The 18,078-nt window shown below is 46.2% G+C and overlaps 1 protein-coding gene across 1 annotated transcript; it reads right to left on the bottom strand.

Moving 5' to 3' along the window:
• Window positions 1-3,776: 3,776 nt before the first annotated feature.
• LOC112415210 (microcephalin-like) lies at window positions 3,777-17,286 on the bottom strand. Its single transcript, XM_024768074.1, has 2 exons — window positions 17,084-17,286; window positions 3,777-4,168 (listed from the first exon to the last, which is right to left on the bottom strand). The coding sequence occupies exons 1-2, from the start codon at window positions 17,250-17,252 to the stop codon at window positions 4,113-4,115; spliced, it is 225 nt and encodes a 74-aa protein (XP_024623842.1). The 5' UTR covers window positions 17,253-17,286; the 3' UTR covers window positions 3,777-4,112.
• Window positions 17,287-18,078: the final 792 nt, after the last annotated feature.

The raw sequence follows: 18,078 nt of genomic DNA, 5'->3' as shown, positions 1-18,078 counted from the left end.
ATCACAGCCCCTGCTGGCAGGGGTGGGGGGCCCTCGGGTAGCTGACACTGATGGGAGTTAAGAGGTTTGTTGGGGGTAACTCCCAAGAAAAATAAAAATGGGAGGAAGCAGGATTCGTAAGGAGCGCTTGCGGACGCAGCTGTGACAGGACAGGAGGAAGGAAGAGAGGGTGGAGGAGAGGCCTCAGACACTGCAGGTGGGGACGGAGGTTCTGGAGCCCGGGTGCCTGTCAGGGGTCTTATATTAGCAGAATTGGCCAGGCCCCTGATGCCCGCTGGGCCCGATCCTTGCCCGGGTATGACCGCCCAGGAAGAGAGTGGCCTCGCCTTTAGGCTCAGCGGCCATGGCTCACGGGCCCAGCCACTCCGCGGCATGTGGGATCCTCTCGGACCAGGGCTCGAACCCGTGTCCCCTGCATTGGCAGGCGGATTCTTAACCACTGTGCCACCAGGGAAGTCCTAGAAGATTCTTTCTTAAAGTGGGATCCGAGAGGCACAGCTCCAAGGTTGCCACATTTTTTTTTTAATTTATTGGTATATAATTCATGCATGCACCATAAAAATTTACCCATGGCAAGTATACTGTTCAACGATTTTAGTAAATGTATACAGTTTTACAACTAAAATCACAATCGAGTTTTAGACTATCTCCAACACTCCAAAACGTCTGCTGTCTATTCCCACTTCTACCCCCAGCAGCAGGAAACCAGTGATCTGTTTGTCTCTATAATTTTATCTCCTCTAGAAATTTTGTCTAAATGGAATCATACAATATGTAGTCTTTTGTGTCTGGCTTCTTTCAACTACCGTGTTCTTGGGGTTGGTCCAGGTTTTTGCCTGTATCACTTGTTTGCTCCTTTTTATGGCTGAGGAGCAATCCATGGTATGGATATAGCACATTTTGTGTATCCATTTATCAGTTGATGGATTGCTTCTAGCTTTGGGCTGGTGTGAATAACGCTGCTGTGACATTTGCGTACAAGTCCTTGTGCAGGCACATTTTCACTGCTCTTGGGTACATACCTAGGAGTGAAGTTGCTGCGTCACATGGCAAGTGTCTGCTTAGTTTTTAAACCAAACTGCAAAATGATGCAGCCACACCAGCGGTGCACGGGAGTCCTAGATTCTCCACACGCTGGTCAACTCTTGTGTTGTCAGAACTGTCGGCCGCAGCCATTCCCGAGGGTGTGTAGTAGCACCTCCTTGTGCTTTTACTTTGCGTTTCTCTAATGACTAATAACGTTGAGCATCTTTTCATGTGCTTATTAATCATTTCTGTATGTTTTTGTGTGAAATGTCTTCTGCCCATTCTTTATCTTCTTGTTAATGAATAAAAAGTTCTTTACATAGTCTGGATACAGCTCATCAGCTATATGCTTCACAAATATTTTTCCTAGTCTCTGACTTGTCTTTTAAGTTTCTTAATGGTTTCTTTTGAACAGCAAAACTTTTTAAAACTTTGAGGTCCAATTTATGTTTTTAGGAATTGTGCCTTTAGTACCCTACCTAAAAAAATCTTTGCCTGACCTTTCAGAAAGATTTCTTGCTGTTTTCTTCTAGACATTTTATAATTTTAGGTCAGTGGTTCTCAGCTGGGAACGGTTCTGCTCTCCAGGGGAAATCTGGGGATATCTGAAGACAGTCTGGACTGTCGCCACTGGGTGAGGTGTGCTAATGGCATCTGATAGACAGAGGCCAGCGGTGGTGCCAAGCATAGTATGATGCCGAGGACAGCCCCTGCAGCACAGAATTATCTGGTCCCAAAATGCTGGTAGTGGTGAGGTTGAGAAACCCTAAGTTAGGTTTCTGGTCCATTTGAGTTAACTTTCGTGTATGGTATGAGGTAGGGATCCATGTGCATTTTCTTTTTGTGTGTGAGGTAAGGACGTAGGTGTGATAAGGATGTAAGTGTGCTTCTTTCTGTTTTTTTTGTTTTGTTTTATCCTACTGCATTGAATTGACTTGGCGCCTTTGTTGAAATCAACTTGACCATAAATATCAGGATTTATACCTAGAGTCTCTATTCTCTTCCCTTGATCTGTAGTCTCCCTCTATGCCAATAAGTTTTGAAATCAGGTAGTATAAATCCCCCAACTTTCTTTTTCTAAAGAAATTACTTTTTTCTACTAGGGGTTCTTTGCATTTTCATATACATTTTAGCATCAGCTTTTCAAGGTCTATAAAAACATCTACCTGGTATTTTGATGATTACATTGAATTTGTAGATCAATTTGAGGAAAATAGCCATCTTATCCATATTGAGTCTTCTAATCCATAAACTTGGCATATTTCTCCATTTATTTAGAACTTTAATTTCTCTCAGAAGTGTTTTGTTAAGTATACCGATCTTCTACTTCTTTTGTTAAATTTGTTCCTATTTAGTTTATTTTTACATGATATTGTAACTGGAATTGTATTCTTAATTCTATTTTTGAATTGTTTGTTGATAGTATATAGGAACACAGTTCAGTTAGCTTTGTATATAGATTTTGTATTCTGTAATCTTGCGAAACATGCTTAATCTAGTTTTTTCTTTAATTCCTTATAATTTTCTACATATAGTATCATGTGATCTGAGAACAGCTTTACTTCTTCACTTCCAGTCTGTATGCCCTTAATTCCTTTCCTGGCCTTCTTCCCTCAGTAGAATCTCTGACATAATGTTGAACAGAAGTGGTGAGAGGCACATGCCTTTCAAAATTCAAAAAGTTCAGAATTCTGAGACACTTTTAGCCGTGTGTGTTTTGGGTAAGGGGTTGCAAACCTCTAGTAACTAACTTTTAGGCTTGTTGGCAGGATTAAATGAGGTACCACATAGAAAATGCTTAAAGCCAGGCACAAATCAGTGTGCTCACAAGAGATTAGCTTTTAGAGAGAGAATCTTCAGTGGCTCCTGGCAGGCTGGCATCAGGAATCTTAGCTGTGAGGATGCAGGCCTGGGTGGGCACGTGACCTGGGTGGCACTCTGTGGCTGATGTGGCCGTGGGGTGGAGTTCTTTGTGGCTTGTCTCCACCAGGAGTCAGCACAGTTTTGTCAGCTGCCTCGGGAACTTTCGGTGCGATGGGAGCTCTGCCGTAGTATTGATACCTGAGCCTCAAAGTCGCCAAGCCCAGGAGGCAGTGGGTGTAGTGACACGGGATTTTACAAGGTGGGAGGAAGGCCTCCGGCCTGCCGAGCTGCACTGAGGCTCAACGTTGTTGAGGCAGGAGTATTATGAGGGGACTTGGGGTATACGTTATATTAACACCAAGAGAAAACCCTTCATTATTTCCATGTGCATCGTTACTGCCCTTCTAGGAGGGTTATTCTAGAAGTTGATCCCTCGTATTTGCTGAGGGACTTGACATTTATTTGAGGTAGAAATAGCAGCTGAGATGAGTGACAGATAAACAACATGGAGGGAACAGTATCACGAGGGAGTCTAACTGGCACCTTCGGCCTTGCTGGGATTTAGCATCTCTCTCCTACACAAGGTGACTGGCCAGCGTGTGTACGATTTGGCCTGAATGCCCGTTTCCTGCAGGGGATGGTGAGCATCCTGGTGGCCTGCAGAGGCCCTGGTCTCCTGTGGGTGAGGCTCTCCTCACCAGAAACCAAGCTTGCAGAAGCGGGGCTACTTTGATGGAGCTAATTATCATTAATTGTGGCTCTTCACACCTGTCCTCATTATTATTTTGAGAAGAATCTCAGATACATAAGGTGATAACGGACCAACATCCTTCATACCTGGTAGATGATACGTTAATAAAGAAACGTAGAAACTCAGGGGGCTCTTTGTTCTCGGTAATAGAACAATGTAATTTCCATCCTTTATTTAACAGTATGGCTCTTCAGTGATAGAGGTTCTGGGACCTCTCAATTATGATCGTAACTAGGACACACAGACTGGCTTTAATAGGAAAGGCCCAACAGGGCAGGTCAGTGCTCCTCTGAGACACTCACTCAGGCATCAGAAAGCCACACAAAGGAGCTTTCTTCACATGAAACACACAGGCGGCAGACGTGACGGTGGAGAAAGGCATCCTTCCTGCGTCCACCCCTCCCCTCACTTGAGCGTCCGAGGACGCCGGGGCGGGCTGTTAGCAGCAGCCACGGGTTGAGCGGTGTCTCCTTCACGGCAGCACTGGGCGGTTCTCTGAGGCAAAGACCTTGTGCTGAGTGACTGAGTCTAGAGGAAGAGAAGCAGGTTAGCACTGACAATGGCCAGCATGTGGTAAGACGACAAACTCATCACAGATACACAAATCATATATAAAGTCGTCAGTGGTCCTGGGCAGCACGGTCCATATGTCCACAGGTCCATATGGCACATGTGGCTCTTTAAAATGAAGTAAAATCACATAAATGATTTAGCTCCTCAGTCACACCGGCCACATCTCAAACGCTCCGTTGTCACGTATCCTATTAGATGTAGCACACACAGGGCATGCCCTTCATGGCAGAACGTTCTAGTAGACAGGAGTGTCTGCCCAGTCCACGATGTGGGAGATCCAAATTCTAATCTCAGCTACAGCAAGTACTCTTTGGTACAAGGCAGAGTATAAATAATGAAAATACCATGAAGGGCCCTGGCCCAGGATGAGCCACAGGTGCAGGGGAAGAGGCCAACACAGCTGTGCCTGCAGCCGCCTCCAAGCAGGCCCTTTACCCTTAATGCTGGACGGCTGACTGCTTCCGACCCTTCTGCTGTTAGAATGAGATGTGCAATGGACTGTCAGTGCTGACTGACCGACAAAGTGAACTCGTTGATTACTATTATTATCCAGACTGTCGTGAGCAACGACTGTATATTTGAAGGACCTTAAGAAGCCAGCGTGATGAGCAATAGGCCATGGAAAGCTGTGGTGGTTGTGAGATACAAAGCAGAAAAAATGGGTTTCTTTTATGAATAAAATAAAAAAAACAGCTTATCTTAGTTATAGCTCAAGCCAGTGCGCCAGAATTTAATCACAGCCCTCCCACTACAAATGCACTTCCACACAGGCGGTCTGACCTGGTAGCTGAATCTCAGAGGATCATTAATGCTTGTTATATATATTATATATATATATAATATATATTGATACCCAGCATACCACTTAACTCTCTCTACAACACTGAAGTATTATGATTTACATTTTAATGTTAGTCCTTTATTCACGATTTGTGTTGTATATATTTTCTGTTTGTTGCTTGCCTTTCGACCTTTCTTATGCAAACGTTTATTTATATATTCAAATTACATCAATCTTTTATTGCATTTGGATTTTGAATCACAGGTAGAAAGCCTTCCCTATACCTGGTTATAAAATAATTCAGCCATATTTTCTTCCAGGTTTTAAAAAATCTGTTGATTCAATTTTTACATTTAGATTTCTGACCTATGTCATTTTCGAAAGCCGGAGAAGACTGCCAAAAGGATGATGCTTTTTCTTAATCTAAAAATCCAATATAATCCCCAAATTCCAAATGTTTGTTTAAAAAAAAACTTGACATGCTTCTTCTAAAGTTTATATGGGGGAAAAATGCACAGGAAGACAACTTTGAAAAAGAAGAATGAGAGAGAATTTGACGTACTAGATAGTGAAACATACTATAAAATTACGGCAGTAAAACAGGTAATTAACACAGAATAGGTAAATAGATCAGTGGAAGAGAACAAACTCCAGGAACCCACCCGTGCATATGTGGGAGTTTAAGAGCTGATTCAAGGCGGCATTAAAAATCAGTGGAGAATAGCTAAATTATTAAAGAGATGGGATGATCCCTTATATCCCACAATGACTGCATTACAGATGGATTAATGCTCTAAACATTAAAAAACTGTGAAAGTATTAATAGAGACAGGAGATGAGTTTAAAGTTCAGGGTAGGGAAACCTTCCTAAGTGAAACCTCAGTGTAGGTGCTGTGGAGAAATGGAGGTATTTGATTCCATCCAGAATAATGATTAAAAATTAGGGCTTCTCTGGTGGTGCAGTGGTTGAGAGTCCGCCTGCCGATGCAGGGGACACGGGTTCATGCCACGGTCCGGGAAGATCCCATGTGCTGCGGAGCGGCTGGGCCCGTGAGCCATGGCCACTGAGCCTGTGCGTCCGGAGCCTGTGCTCCGCGGCGGGAGAGGCCACAGCAGTGAGAGGCCCGCGTACCGCAGAAAACAAAAAAAAAAATTAAAACCCATAGAAAACACCATAAACAAACATAAGAGACGGAGAGGATCTTACATTTATCACAAAAGGTTACAGTCCATACTACACAAATATGCTGCAAAACAATGTGGAAAAGAGAAACAGCCCAATGTAAAAACAGGCAAGAGATAAGAATTGGCCGTTCATGACCTATGAATCCCCCCTCTAGGTACTCATGCTCATGAGTAACTGAGTAATTACGGCATATACGTTAAGTAATGAGATCACCAAATATTGAAAATATGGATAAAAAATATGGTACTGGTGAGGGTCTGGGGAACGGGAATATCCAGGTACTGTTAGTAAGACTGTAAGCTGGTACAGCTGTGTGGATCAAGGTTTAAGGTACACACATCCTAGGGCTCAGTAATTCCTCTTCTACGAATCCCTTTTACAGAAATATTCCCGCCTGGGACTGGGCCACACTAATTATAGCTCAAGACAGTCTCTTAAAATTGAATTCAAATCATTCCAATTAGAACACACACACACACACACACACAACTTACAGGAGCAGAAGCAGTGGAAATAACCCCAAATGTCTAATTGTAAGGAGTGTGTAAATTAATCACAGCACCTCCAATGGTTAAAAAGAATGAGGTTACTGTTTGTGTTAAAATGGAAGGATCTTCTAGACACACAGTTGGGATAAAAACTCATGAACGATATGTGATCCTCCTTTTATAGAAAACAAACCCTCAATGCATATGTTTATGTACATTTATTTCTGTGTAAATACGTGTTAAATCTGAAACACACAGTTCAATCTTTAGTGTCGTTACTTTAGGGAAGGGTAGTAAGATTTTGGGTCTTTATGTATTTCTCTATTGTTTGAATTCTTTGACCATGAAATCAAGCGTCACTGTACACCATCCATCCATCCATCCATCCATCGTGGTGGGGAAAAAAGACTGGCTGGAGAAGGGTCCAGTTTTAAATTCAGATAAAACAGAAGCTACAACAAAGCCTGTGGCTGGCCCCTCCCACCTCTTCGAAGGTGCTGCCTGAGGAACCCCCTGCGCATGGTGCTGTGCAGAGTGGGACCAGGAGAACACTTGAGGACTGAGTAATAGCTGAGAGCCAGGACAGCTGTGTCCAGGGAGCCCCTCTCGGCTCCAAGTTCCCCGCTGTAAACACACGCACGGAGAGTGGTTTCTATCCAAGTTCATTTGGCATCTGAAGCCAGCCAAGTCCCCAGATTCCAGTGTCACGTCAGGTGCACGCCCCTCAAACACCCCATAAAGCATGACCGCGAGACAGATGTTAGAGCAACGCCTGTCCCAGCCAGCGGAAAGGGAGACAAACAGTACACAAGCAGCTCCCGTGAAATTTAAATTGGAAAGAAAAAAACCCAGGTTTGGTTTGTTTTTTGAACAGAGTTACTCAGCGGGTCTTGGCACACGTATCTGCACACGTTAAAGTTCACTGGCTATGATTCTGTGTGCTTGGGATGTGGAATCAACATGCCACCGATGCTTTTTTTTCTTTTTTTTAATAGTGGGACAGGCAAGTCACTTTATTGAACTAAGACTCCAATTGCCAACAGCCGGATGTGGCTAACGGTCCTTGTGCAGAGTTTGGGGACCCTCAGGGTGCTGCTGGGAGCTTTATCTTGACTTACCAAAATGAGCTATGAATTTTAGGGCTGGGAAACCTCAGTATCTGTGTAGCCAGATATCCACGCATAGTAGTCACCTCTACTACTCTGCAGAGCGAGGGTCCCCCAGCAGACGCCAAATATTCCTGAAGTCCTTGCTGATGCTGAGCCCGGCCCGTACTTCTCTCTGGACCCACACCGAGCAAGTCTGTCTCCCTCTGCACATTGATTCCTCTTCTGAATAAACCAGTCCCTTCTCTGCTTCTTCACGGATCCTTACCGTTCTCCCGGGGGCTCAGAACCCAAGTCTAGGACTCCTCTTCTATTCTCTTTCCTAACACAGCACAGTGTCCAATCTGCCAGCAAGTGCAATTGGCTCCAGAGTTTTTATTTAACATATTAAACAGCTTCACACCACCTCCATCGATAGTACCCTGGTCCTAACCACCATCGTTTATCACCTGAGTCACTGCAAGAGCCTAAGATCACTCTCTCTGCTTCTATTTAAAAATATGTCTTAGAGCCCATTTCCCCTTCTTAAAATCCTTTGACTTCTATTTATTCTTAGAACAAAAACCACACCTCTAACTACTGTCCACCGGGCCTTGTGTGGTCCAGGCTCTGCTGCTTCCCCCCCCCCCCCCCCCCCCCCCCGCCCCCGCGGCCCCCGCCCCCCCCTTTTTTTGCTCTGTCCTCTAGACCCACTGCCTCTGCCCACCTCTCATCCTTGACCCTAACTGTTCCCTTAGCTCCACATGAGCTCATCCCTCTGGACCACATTCAGAGCTCAGGTCAAACACAGCTCCTTGGTAAGGAGCCCACCTCAGTGTCTCTCTCCATACTCATACCCTGTTTTCTTCATAGCATTTATCACCGTCGGGATTAAAAAGAAATGCCCATCTTTAGAATGTAAGTCCCACGGGAAAAGGGCTGTACCCTTTTGAGAGATGCTCAAGAAATACTGCGTAAATGAATGAATGACCAGATGCCATGTGGAATATCTGAAGGAAATAGCAGTTCTCAGCATTTTTTTTCTGCTCTGATATTGGGCTGGAAACTTTCACATATCTGATACTTTTCCAAGGGTATAGCGCGAATTTGCACTGTGTCTTAGACAAGACAGTCCAGTTTATTCCTAGCATGCCAACTTTTCCTTTCCACCCAAGAAACACGAGTGAAATGATATGACAGGGCTAGCTTTGAGTTCACTGTATTTCTGTTACATTTTACATTTACTACTGGGCATCGGAATACTAATGATATAGTAAGTGGATCATAAATAAAGACCAGTCTTGCTGAATTGGTTACAACGATTCTCTTAGATTTTTCTAGATACACAACTATATCGTAGGCAAATAAAATGATTTTTCCCTTCCTTTCTAATTCTGATCCTTCGTTTGTGTTTCTTATTTTATCCCCTTGACTAGGAACTCTAGAACGCTGCTGAGACACAAGGGTTAATAGCCATATGTATTTTGTACCTGACTTAAACCTTAAACTAAGATTTTCACTGTTAAATATATGTTGTAGGGTTTTTATAGATACCATTCACTGTGTGAAGAAAGTGCTCTTATTCCTAGCTGATGAAGTGTTTTTTGTTTTTATCATGAGTGGGTACTGCATTTTCTCTAACGCTTTTTAACATCTACTGAGAAAAATCAATGGATTAGGAAAAAAGATTGAATGATATTTATTTCTACATTCTTTGGTTAAACCCTACCTGACTATATGTTTCTTAACACACTGCTAAATTTAATCTGTAAATATTTTATTTGGGATTTTTTTTCCCCCCTGCGGTATGCGGTTCTCTCAACGTTGTGGCCCCTCCCGTCACGGAGCACAGGCTCCAGATGCGCAGGCCTAGTGGCCGTGGCTCACGGGCCCAGCCGCTCCGCGGCATGTGGGATCCTCCCGGACCGGGGCACGAACCCGCGTCCCCTGCATTGGCAGGCGGACTCTCAACGACTGCGCCATCAGGGAAGCCCTGTTTGGGATTTTTATATCCATATTCACGAACGAGTTTGGGCTAGCCTCGTAAAATGAGGTGAATAGCTTTTCTGTGCAGTAATGTGTAATGTTTGGTAAAATTTACTGTTAAAACTATCTAGGGGGAGATGTCTTAAACACGATTTTCTTGTGGTAAAACGGTCATAACCTAAAATTTACCATTTAAGCCATTTTAAGTGTACAATTCAGTGGCATTAAGTACATTCACAATGCTGTGCAAACATGACCGCTTCTCATTTCCAGAACTTTCTTATAATCCCAAACACGATCTCTGTGCCCATTAAGCAATAACTCCCCATTCCCCTCCCCCCACCTTAGACGCGATTACCCTGTGTTATAATTTCTCGATGAATCTGCCTGTTCTAGGTAACTCATAGAAGTGGAATCCTACAGTACCTGTCCTTTTGTGACTGGCTTCACTTTAACATAATGTTTTCAAGGTTCGTTAATGTTGCAGGTTTAAGAACAGCTTTCCTTTGTAGGGCTGGATAGTATTCTACTGTATGTATGTATCACGTTTTGTTATCCATTCATCTGTTAATGGACACTTGGTTGCTTCTGATTCTTAGCTGTTGTGAACGATACTGCTGTAAACACGGGCGTGTAAATATTTGAGTCCCTGCTTTCAAATCTTTTGGATATGTATCTAGAATTTGGAATTACTAGGTCATAGGGTAGTTTGTTTTTTTTTAAATTTTTTGAGGAACTGCCGTTTTACATTCCTGCCAACAGTACACGAGATCCCACTCTCTCCACAGTTTGTTTTGATAATAGCTGTGGTTTTGATATGCATTTCTCTAATGATTAGTGATGCCGAACATCTTTTCATGTGCTAATGTCGTCACTGGAGAAAGGTCTAATCAACTCCTTTGCCCGTTTTTTTACTCAGGTTTTTTTGTTGTTGAGTTGTAAGAGTTCTTTATAGCTTTCGGATATTAACCACTATTATTTCCAAGTAGCTTTTAAGAGCGGTGGTCACCTTTTTTCTTGCATGTGTCCAAATCACTTGAGACAGAGACGGGCAAGTCAGTCCTTCAGGTCTCCCAGGCAGATGAGAGCAAATAAGGTCTCTGTTCAGGGAGGGGAACTGGGAAACCAAGACTGTCGGGGTGAGTAAATGGCACAGGACTTTCCTACTGCTGTAAACATGGCTTTGCTTGGTTGGGCGTTTGCCTGGTGGCCGTAAAGCTTTGATTTTTTCCCCAGAGCTCCTGAAAAGTTGGTTCTGACGGCTTCTGCTTGTTTTTTCCACGTTTCTGTGGGGAGACAAGGGCTTGGAGCTTCCCAGTGTGCCATCTTGCTGACATCACTCTGCAGGCGACTTTCACGTCGGGTGGTGAGAGGCATCCTTCAGATTACAATTCATTTTTTTTTTTAATGGTTGAAACTGTTAAGATTTTCTATTTCTTGAATCGATTTTGGTAACATTTTTCTAGAAATTATCCATCTTGCCTATTTTTAAATTTACTGGCATAAAGTTATCCATCACGAGCTCACGATTTTTAGCTACCCTCACTGTATCTGTGGTTGTAGCCCCAATTTCATTCTTAGTTTTGTTCATTGGACTCTCTTCTTTTTCACTGTTTCTAGAATTTTGATTTTGTTTTCCTCTCCCCCCCACCCAAATAACTTTTTCTCTCAAATTTTTCTCTTTGCTTCAATTTTGTTAATGTTTGATGTTCTCTTTATTCTTTCTTTCTCCTACATCCCTCTATATTAACTTCTTGCTACATATTCATCTTCAAGCGCCACAGTTTAAGAAAAATTGAGTCAAAAAGTAAAATGAGATAATTTAATCCGATGACTTCCCCTCTTCCTGCAAATCGGGGAAAGCTTCTTGTGCCTGTGCTTTGACGTGGACACGCTGAGCTCAGCCCAGCTTGTGGGGTGTCGGGGTCCGTCCCGCGCAGTTTGAGAACCACCGCGGTGGTGGGTGCACGAGTGAGGAGAAGGTGCGGTGACCGAGCTGCACGAGATCTGACTCTTTACAGACGCAGACTCTCGGCTGGGAGGTGGGCAACCAGGAACTCTGGGTCTGCAATTCACCACGTGGCTCTGGCCCAGGAATTCAGATTCCTCACTTTCCTCATCTCCAAAAGGAGTCGTTTCCTGTCGACCGTCTCAGAATTCATTTCGAGCAGCTTCACTCTGATAGGGCTGCCATCACCACACACTGCCCATCGTGTGGCTTGAACAACAGACATTATTTTCTCACGGTCGTCAGCCGGGTGGGTTTCTCCCGAGGCCTCGCTCCTTCTCTGTCCTTCCAAGGTCTTTGCTCTGTGCGCACATCCCTAGTGTCTCTTCCCCTTATAAGGTCATCGGTCCACATAGATCAGGGCCACACTTATGACCTCATTCCACTTCAGTCACCTCTTTAGGGGCCTTGTCTCCACACACAGCCGCAGCCTAAGGTGTGGGACTTAGGACTTCAGCACAGGACTCTGTGGGGACCAGCTCAGTCCACAGCACGAGCTCCATCACTTAGGCAGTTAGTGATGAACACCGTAAACCTAACATGCAACAACAGCGCAAACCTGGAATGCAGACGAGATGCTCCTAGGATCCCTGACGGTGTCTCCGTGATCAGGAAACCCTAGGGCCTGGGGCTGTAACAAACGCCCTGTTCAGAGCGTGTGGGTTTGAGCCAGTCTCGTGTCAGCCCTCAGTGGAGATGGCCATCCTGCCAGTGTGCACGAGGCCCACGTGCTATCAGCGGTTTTTCCCTGAGAACACTGATGTGGGGAGACATTCAAATCAAATGCTTTTTTATAAGTTATAAGAAAGTCATGCCGAGGCAAGACTTCTTTTTTTTTTTTTGGCAAGGCTGTTGAGACTATTACATTATGTTCCCACAATAGTATAAAATGTATGTTTTATCACTTGAATGTAGCCCAGACAATAAAAGGGCGCCCGAGACTGGAAATGTGCCTATGAGAAAGGCCAAACCAACCTGCAGTGATAAGACCAGTGGGGATAAAAAGAGTGAAAAATGGTTACAGCTCAGGCCACTGACCTGCGATGGATGCCCATGGGCCCCGCCACGCCAGCGGGTACCTCAGACCCCAGGGTCTTCGTCTCTTAATGTGTAAGATGGGAACTATACTCTGTGTGCGTGCGGGAGAAACCAGAGTGCTGGAAAGTGCTTCAAAACATAATACGTCTTTACCAACATCAGGTAACGGTGACATTTTTCTTCCTGCTGCCGGAAATCTGACTTTTGTTTTCCCGTGTATTTTCATACATATTCAAGTGCCGCAAGTGTGGTCTTCTTAAAAATCCCCATTCCTCCTCCTGGGTGAATGATTCATCAAGAATCTTGGCCTAAGTATGCTGCTGTTTCAGGGAAAACAGACTCTGGGGAATGACTTGGGAACACAATCGGGACTGGTCCAGTGGCTTCGTTAGAAGGCAGCTCGGTGTGTGTGAGCTTCTGCTCGGAGCCAGTGAGTAAGACGTGGCTTAAGTTTCACGTGTGGAGCCCTAGTGGGAGACTTCTTAAGTTCACACCGTTCTAGGCCAGCAACACCAGGCGGTAGGATGATCATTTAACAGTTTTTAAAAAAAATATTCAAAAACATTGGGTCATTGTTTTTAAGATACAGTGAAGGGGTAAAAGTTTTATCGGACAGATTACAGGGCTAGGACGTCAAAGGTCCTGGGGAAAGTGTCCACATCTGCCCCCCGCCAAGGGGGAGTTTCTAATGGCCAAAAAAGTCTCCTCCTTGTCTATCCCCTGTGACTCTATTAGGTCTGCAAAAACAAAGACCCCATAAAATGTAGGAGTAAGTGTAAAGGTACTAAAAAATCCTAGAACCTGGGCTTCCCTGGTGGCGCAGTGGTTGAAAGTCCGCCTGCCGATGCAGGGGACATGGGTTCGTGCCCCGGTCCGGGAAGATCCCACATGCTGCGGAGCAGCTGGGCCCGTGAGCCATGGCCGCTGAGCCTGGCGTCCAGGGCCTGTTCTCTGCAACGGGAGAGGCCACAACAGTGAGAGGCCCGCGTACCCCAAAAAAAAAAAAAAAAAAAAAAAAAAAAAATCCTAGAACCTTTATTTTGGAAGGTAAACTACAAATCTGAAAGTGGGCACACCAAGCTACGTTCAAGATTTTAAAAACAGTTTGAATAAAATAATGAGCTCTCAGGGATTCGACCTCACACAGCACCTGATATTCTAGTTGGAACAACTCTAGTTGATAAATTCTGAGTACTGCTTTTCATAAGTTATCACAAAATGACTTTTAAACTGGTGCTTTAACATGGTTTTAATTTTAATTTAAAAGTGGTTTTATTGCTAATTTTAATTTCACATTTTGACAATAAAATATTCTCTGGAAGTGTCTGTACTGAAAGCTAATGGGAAGGATAAAAGTCTCCAAGAGAGACAATGCTGCTTTGGCAAAAGGTCAGGAACGAGTTTTTACGTGTCAGTGGGTCCCGTTGCCCAGCGGTCCTGGACACTGCCCCCTGCAGATGGGAGAGATTTTGCACCCCTGTGTTGTCTCCTCCGATCATCGTGTTTACTACTCTGTCTCGTACACGAGGTAAGTAAAATTAGGTCCAGAGAGACCCAGGTGACTTGCGTCTGGTCAGAGAATAAGCTAGTGGCAGAAAAGGTGATGCCCTAGATTGTGTGTTTTGTAGGTCTGTGCATATGTGTAGAGACAGAAAAATGAAATCTCCTTCATCTGCACAGAGCTGGAGCTATTGTATCGTACCTCCGTTCAGAAAGAGATGCATATAAACTAACAGAACATGTATTTTTCAAGTATTTAACACTCATGCGACATGGCTGGGGAGGACCCAGTGCAGATGGGGCCTCGGGACTGATGTTACAGGTGAGGACTTCATCATGCCGAGAGCCGAGGATTCCAGGACACACGGTACCTGGGAGTTGCCAAGGGCACACGTAGATGGTGCGATCAATGAGAAATCAGAAACAGGACATGAATTATGGGAGGGGAAAGAAACAAAAACCTAGGTCTGCAGTTCCAGCTCTGAGACTCAAAGAACTCCAAAGGGCCCTGTGGAAATTACACCCTGGGCTTCAAGCAGGTAGCATTTGCCTCCTGAAAACCCACCATCAGGGGGATCAAGTGGCCAAACCCCAGGAGGAGCCAGGCAGACAGCTGCCTTGTGCACAATCCATGCACAGAAGTGCTCCAGGGCCAGGAAGGGGCCGGCTGAGGTCCCCAACCTGGAAATAAGAAGAGTGCAGAGCTAGGCTTCGGCCCTCTGCACGGCGCACGACTGCAGACTTTGGAAAGACTAGTTGTTGATGTGGGCTGTTGATACCAATCCTGTGCACAGTTCTGTTAGCTGAATGAGGCTCCTTTTTTTTTTTTTTTCCGGTACGCGGGCCTCTCACTGCTGCGGCCTCTCCCGTTGCGGAGCACAGGCTCCGGACGCGCAGGCTCAGCGGCCATGGCTCACGGGCCCAGCCGCTCCGCGGCATGTGGGATCTTCCCGGACCGGGGCACAAACCCGTGTCCCCTGCATCGGCAGGCGGACTCTCAACCACTGCGCCACCAGGGAAGCCGAGGCTCCTTTTTTAAAGCACAATTCTGGTCTCTAGTCGGTGTCATTTTGATACATGCACTTTTCTAAAAACCAAAACCAGAACTTCTGTTTCAGAACATTGGATGTTTTGAGGGCTATATTCTTGGCATTTAGAAAAGAGTAAACAGCCTCTCTTGGCTTCTGGACTGTAGCTAAAACCATAGGTATTTTGAAATTAGTTTCCAGGCAAAGAATAAATTACTCTGCACCAGAAAGTAAAAAATGACTTTTGATTGTCATACTTTAAAAATATATCAAAGGCTGACCAACAGTCACTTAAAAGATATTCATAAAATGTGGTTATTATAAACGAATGCAACCTGGACAAACATGGTCTCTGCTAATGTGTCAAAGGATAATGTCTAGGAAGGGGTGAGAAAAGCCAGAAGTTTGGGATTTAGAGACAAGGAAAGCAAATAGGAAGATTGAAAAAGAAACCTAGGCAGAGAGGGAGAGTGAGCACACTTAAGACGTAAGGATCTTGGCCAAAAGTGCTGAAACAGAGCTCATTCAATGTCATGGCTTGAACTGTGTCCCCCGAAGCCCACAGGTTGAAGCCCGAACCTCCAGGACCTCAGAATGGGACTGTGTTTGGGAAAAGGGCCTTTAAAGAGCTACTTAAATTGAGGTCATGAGGGTGGGCCCTAATCCAGTGACTGGTGTCCTTATAAGAGGAGATGGGGACGCGCAGGGAAGGCCACGTGAAGACACAGGGAGAGATGGCCCCCTGCAAGCAGGAGCGACGCCTCGGAGAAAGCAGCCCCGAGGACACTTTGATCTCAGACGTCTTGTCCCCGGGGCTGAGAATACCTCCCTGCTGTCTCAGCCCCGTGGTCTGTGGTACCGTACCGCAGCCAGGCCGACTAGTACATTCATCCAAACCCAGTGGAGCCCCAAGTTCACCCCACCATGCTCGACTACATCACATACACTGCCCGAGTCCGCCTCCCCTGTGCCCCTGCAGCCCCTAGAGCTGGGGTAACAGACGAAGCCCCTTGTTGCTGGTGTCAGCCTCCAGCCTCCCAGGAATCGGGGCTCGTCTGGCACTACCGCCTCCCCTGCAGGCTCGAGGGGCGTGTTTTGCCCAACGTAGCAGAATCGACGCCAGACACATACATCACATTCACACGACACTTGCTTTTAGAAATAAGAGCCCCAGTCCTTTTGTGCTAAAACGTACCACTTGGAGCATACGGACAAACGAGTATCAGGACAAGTGCCTGAAAGGGAGGGACAGTGGCGGGTCCTGGCAGCCGGCGCTGGCCGAGACCCCAGACGCAGAGCGAGGCAGCCACGCAGTGGGAGGGCCCAGGAGCTGGGGGCGGCCAGGCCGGTGCCGTGGCCTCGCGGCTGGGGCAGCTCGGGGTCTACTGGGTCTTTCACACGAGCCGGGAGATCAAGTGGCACAATTCTAATAGGATTTCCTCTGTCCCCGCGAACTGCACCCGGGTTGGCCGTAGAAAGCAGGAACGCCTAGGTGGGCTTGTAACAGATGAAAGTCATAGGAGTGCTTTTCTCTTTTTACAGGACTCTGTTAAGGCAGAAACGTGGACACTGAGATATCCGGCAGAGGCCCCCAGGCTGCGTGTAAGGGGGCACGGGCCTGAGGCTCCCCTCTGAAACCTGGTCCAGTGGCCAGGAACACACAACAGAGGCTCTGAAGGGGACCCGCAATGGCTACTGCAATCACAAGGCACCTCCCTGTCACCCCCGAGCCCCCCAGGACACAGCGTCGTCTTGTGCATGGGTTCCTACCTAAGGTCCACCTTTCCGACAGGTACGTGACTGTCGCCGCCTTCTTTCTTGGGACGGGGCCGATGAAGATGCTGGCCTGGCGAGGGATGTGCGTGACCCAGACCCCACACAGCACGACCAGCTCCCCCAGCTTGGCTCTGAGCGGGCCGCTGGCCGGGGTAATGAACATGGTCGGCTGGTAGGCAAACAGGGCTCCCCGGTACCGCCCGGCAGACGAGAGGCGCTCCTGGCAGCAGAACTGTGGGCAAAGGCGGGGGGAGGGTTACTCCAAACCAATTCATTGTTCACAACAGGCCGACTGCAAGGCTCACGTCCTTTTTCAGAAAAAGAACAAACTGAAGGTGAGGTCGCACACACTCAGTGAATTCTGAGGATCCAGGGGAGATGATGCCATTTAATGATAACGACGGATAACAAGCAGTGACGTTTCCTGGAGCAGCCTACGGTCAAAACTCCAAGCAAACAAATTTATAGGCAAAAAAGAAAAAAATGTTTAGGCCTTTGAATTACTACAAATTCTAAACCAAATTATTGAAAAGTAATCAACTGTTCAACTGAGGGAGGAGAACAGCCCCTGCATTCTGAGTAACCCAGAGGAAGGTGGAGGCAGGAGCCTTGTGGGACACAAGTGCCCTCGGCACCGGGACAGCATCCTTCGTCCCGGGCTCAGGGTTCCCGGAGCAAGTGACACCACAGCCCCGAATGGCTGTAAATCCAGCCTCACGGGGTCAAGGGTGTAAATGGCAAAGCACAGAGCAGAAGTCCTAGCTGTGCCCTGCTAGGCCAGGTCGGGGAGGGGTGCGTCCTGATAGAGGGGGGAGATGATGGACGGGGTTCCGAGACGGGGGCCTTGAACTGCCCGCCCTTCTGTGCTGATAAAGTCACATCGGCCGGCTGGCCAGAGGCACAGTGGGGAGGCCCCGCTGTGCTACACGCTCATGTCACTAACTCCAGGTTCATAAAGACTTCTCTATGTGCAAATGCCCTCTGGGACA

Source organism: Neophocaena asiaeorientalis, unplaced genomic scaffold, assembly GCF_003031525.2.
Source record: "Neophocaena asiaeorientalis asiaeorientalis breed wild unplaced genomic scaffold, Neophocaena_asiaeorientalis_V1.1 scaffold16, whole genome shotgun sequence".
Classification (NCBI taxonomy): domain Eukaryota; kingdom Metazoa; phylum Chordata; class Mammalia; order Artiodactyla; family Phocoenidae; genus Neophocaena; species Neophocaena asiaeorientalis.
Note: the sequence above shows the minus strand (reverse complement) of the source record. Positions and strands in the feature narration are given on the sequence as shown.